We start from the raw sequence: 2,687 nt of genomic DNA on the forward strand, positions 1-2,687 counted from the left end.
GCAGGGCTCAGGGCAATGCACTTACCGGGTACAAAGATTTCTCTTGTCATCTAGGCAGCTTAAAACACCTTTCAGGTGTTCTTCTCCACTTGCAACGTGATCAGCCAATGGCAATAAGAACCAACTGAAATAATTATGTGCAGTAGGGGATTCAAACAGTCACCACAATGGACCTTAAAAGAAATACATGAAGCAAAACAAAGCAGAAACAAAACTGCAAATCAAAAGGAGAAAAAATCCAGCTAAGAGCAGTCCTTGCCAGTGTTCCCATGGCAGGTTTACTTCAGCAAAAATGACCAGCCTGCCTGTTCCCATTTCTCCTCCTTCCTTTATCCCCAGTAAATCCTCTTGGTGTATTCTGCTTCAAATACATCCCCAAGTGCAGTACCTCTGATGCCTGAAGTTGGTCTCAGACCCTGTGCACCATGAACTAGTAACAATGTTCTGGGATACTTCACATTGTCCAAAACTGAAAGAAGCTGCACAGGTGGAGAATTGGATTTTGCAAGGTCTTTTCTTGGGGAAAAAAACAACAAACCACAATAGTAACTGATGTGGTAGTTAACTTGGTCTCATCACTAGGACTGGAGCTAGACTTTGTTTTGCAGGACAACTTCCCTGCAAAATGCATCTCCCATTCCTGCATATTCAATTTCCATTTTTATTTTAAGGGAAGAGGAAGAAAGTCATGATAGTTCTGTAAAACCAGTGCAACTCTACATAAATGCTAATGATAAAAGGCTTCATTTATTAAAGCCTTGTTAAACCCACAAACAGACTAATTTTTGCAACAGATTGCTGCTTTGGCAACATGCAGCTCACCTGTGGAAGCTCAGTAATTGTGTTCTTAAAATAATACATTTCTCAGTGTCTGGGACATTCATCACTGTTGGCACATCTGCCTGGCGTGCTTCAGCCCCTAACGAATGTGTTATTTGATAATGGTTTTCTGATGATTAGTACGAGAGGCTGCAATTCTTCACCCTGCAGTGAAAATACATCCACGGCTCTTGGTGACATCTAGTCATGGTTTGATAAAACCATTGAGTAACCAAACATCTCTACGTGCCCAGAAGGGGAGGTCAGAGGAGGCAGGAGTCCTTCCTCCACTGATGTTGGAAAAATTTCCTGATAAAGACATGCTAAAACTCAAACAGAAAGTGAACCCAGTAAGAATTCTGATGCAATTGATAGAATATGAACAGTTCTGGTTTACTATCTTTTTGCTAAGATGTTTCTTGTGGAGAAAACATGAAGTATTTTTTTCCCTTAAGAAATAAATTGATCCTTTTCTTTCCCCCTTCAAATTTGAAGCAGTGAGGACATGCCAACACAAGTTAACAGGTGCATGAGGTGACCCTGCTATCAAACACTGCAGGTTAAGATTGTGTGTTGCAATTTTAAAAATATATAATAGAAATAGTTGTTCTTCTTTGGAGGCAAAGAAACTCCCTTTCTTTGAACCCTGCAGGGGAGGAAAGAAATTTCTCTCTCCTCATGTGCCCACTGCAGCAACATCCTTCTTTTTTTTTTTTTTTTACCAAACAAATTCCCCTAGCGATTGCTTTCCAGACTTCTGAAGACCCGTCTTCAGTCTACCAGGCCAGTCTCCACAGCTGGCTCCAACAGCCAGCCACTGGAATTCCCTGCCCTCCTCCCAATGAACTCTGTTGTTTGTTTTTTTTTAAATAAGGGGCCAAAATATTGATAATAAAAATGTTACTGGAAATTGTTGCAATCTCCAAAAAAAATGGAGAAATGACGTAAAACATTCCTGTCAGGAATCACGGAAACTCATTTCCTTAGAACAGAGCTCTGTGTGTTTGGATGCACTGCATGGGCAGTAAAGTCTTCACGTCCTTCTGCTTAGCCAAGGTAACCCAAAAGGTCCTGGAGGTCTTTACACAGCAGACAAGTGGTGAAGTTGCTGCTGCTTTGGGGGCGCCAGCTCCAGGAGCGCCTGGACAGTCACAGCTACCTGTGTCAAACCCTTCTCTTCTAAAATATGGAGAGGCAAACATAATTGCTCCTGAATGGGGAACAAAACAAAGACAAAAACAAAATGGATGAAAAACACTCAACTGAAAAGAAAAAAAAAAATTAAGCAAAAGGTGACTGAAATATGAAATGTTACAGACAGCTCACACACACACAGGAATGAAATTGTTGCTCGTGACTAATGAACCGTGAATGTGGCCACTCAAAGGAGGAGGCCTTAGGGTAAATCCTCGTGTTTATCAAACATAAATTTGAAAAAGGATTGTGGGAGAAGTGGGGAGCAGCAACTTGTTCTCTTATCTCTGCCCACACTGAAATGGCAGCGTCTTGTGAAACCAGAAGTGGGTGAATTTGAGGGGGAAAGCTTTGCTTCAAGACAATGACCCTGCTACTACACAGAGTAGAAAAGGAACCTTGGCTTCCTTTCCAAAACACAAATGCCTTTTTGAGGGAGCCCTCATGGAGCAAGCCTGGACAGCATGAGGAAAGAGCTGCATTAAAGCAGAGATTTAAATACTGGTGTGCCACGGAAACACTATGCAACAAGTTTAAGAAGAAATGTCATATTAAAAGCAGTTTTCATCTCATGAGACACACTGCCCACCTGAAGTCCTGTCTGTGTGTCTGTGCTGATCCCTATCATTGCAATAATTCCTTGGAAGGCACAAAAAAAAAAAAAAAAAAAAAAA

General features: G+C 41.4%; 1 protein-coding gene across 1 annotated transcript in view; it reads right to left on the reverse strand.

The window, feature by feature from the left end:
• Window positions 1-1,900: 1,900 nt before the first annotated feature.
• LRCH3 (leucine-rich repeats and calponin homology (CH) domain containing 3) overlaps window positions 1,901-2,687 on the reverse strand; it is a 66,764-nt gene continuing 65,977 nt past the window's right edge. Inside the window, exon 21 of the mRNA XM_010000351.1 lies at window positions 1,901-2,029. Within this exon, the coding sequence (XP_009998653.1) occupies window positions 1,901-2,029 (129 nt within the window). The remainder of the gene's footprint in view (window positions 2,030-2,687) is intronic.

The sequence above is a fragment of the Chaetura pelagica genome, unplaced genomic scaffold (assembly GCF_000747805.2).
Source record: "Chaetura pelagica isolate M959 unplaced genomic scaffold, ChaPel_1.0 scaffold20, whole genome shotgun sequence".
NCBI classification, from domain to species: domain Eukaryota; kingdom Metazoa; phylum Chordata; class Aves; order Apodiformes; family Apodidae; genus Chaetura; species Chaetura pelagica.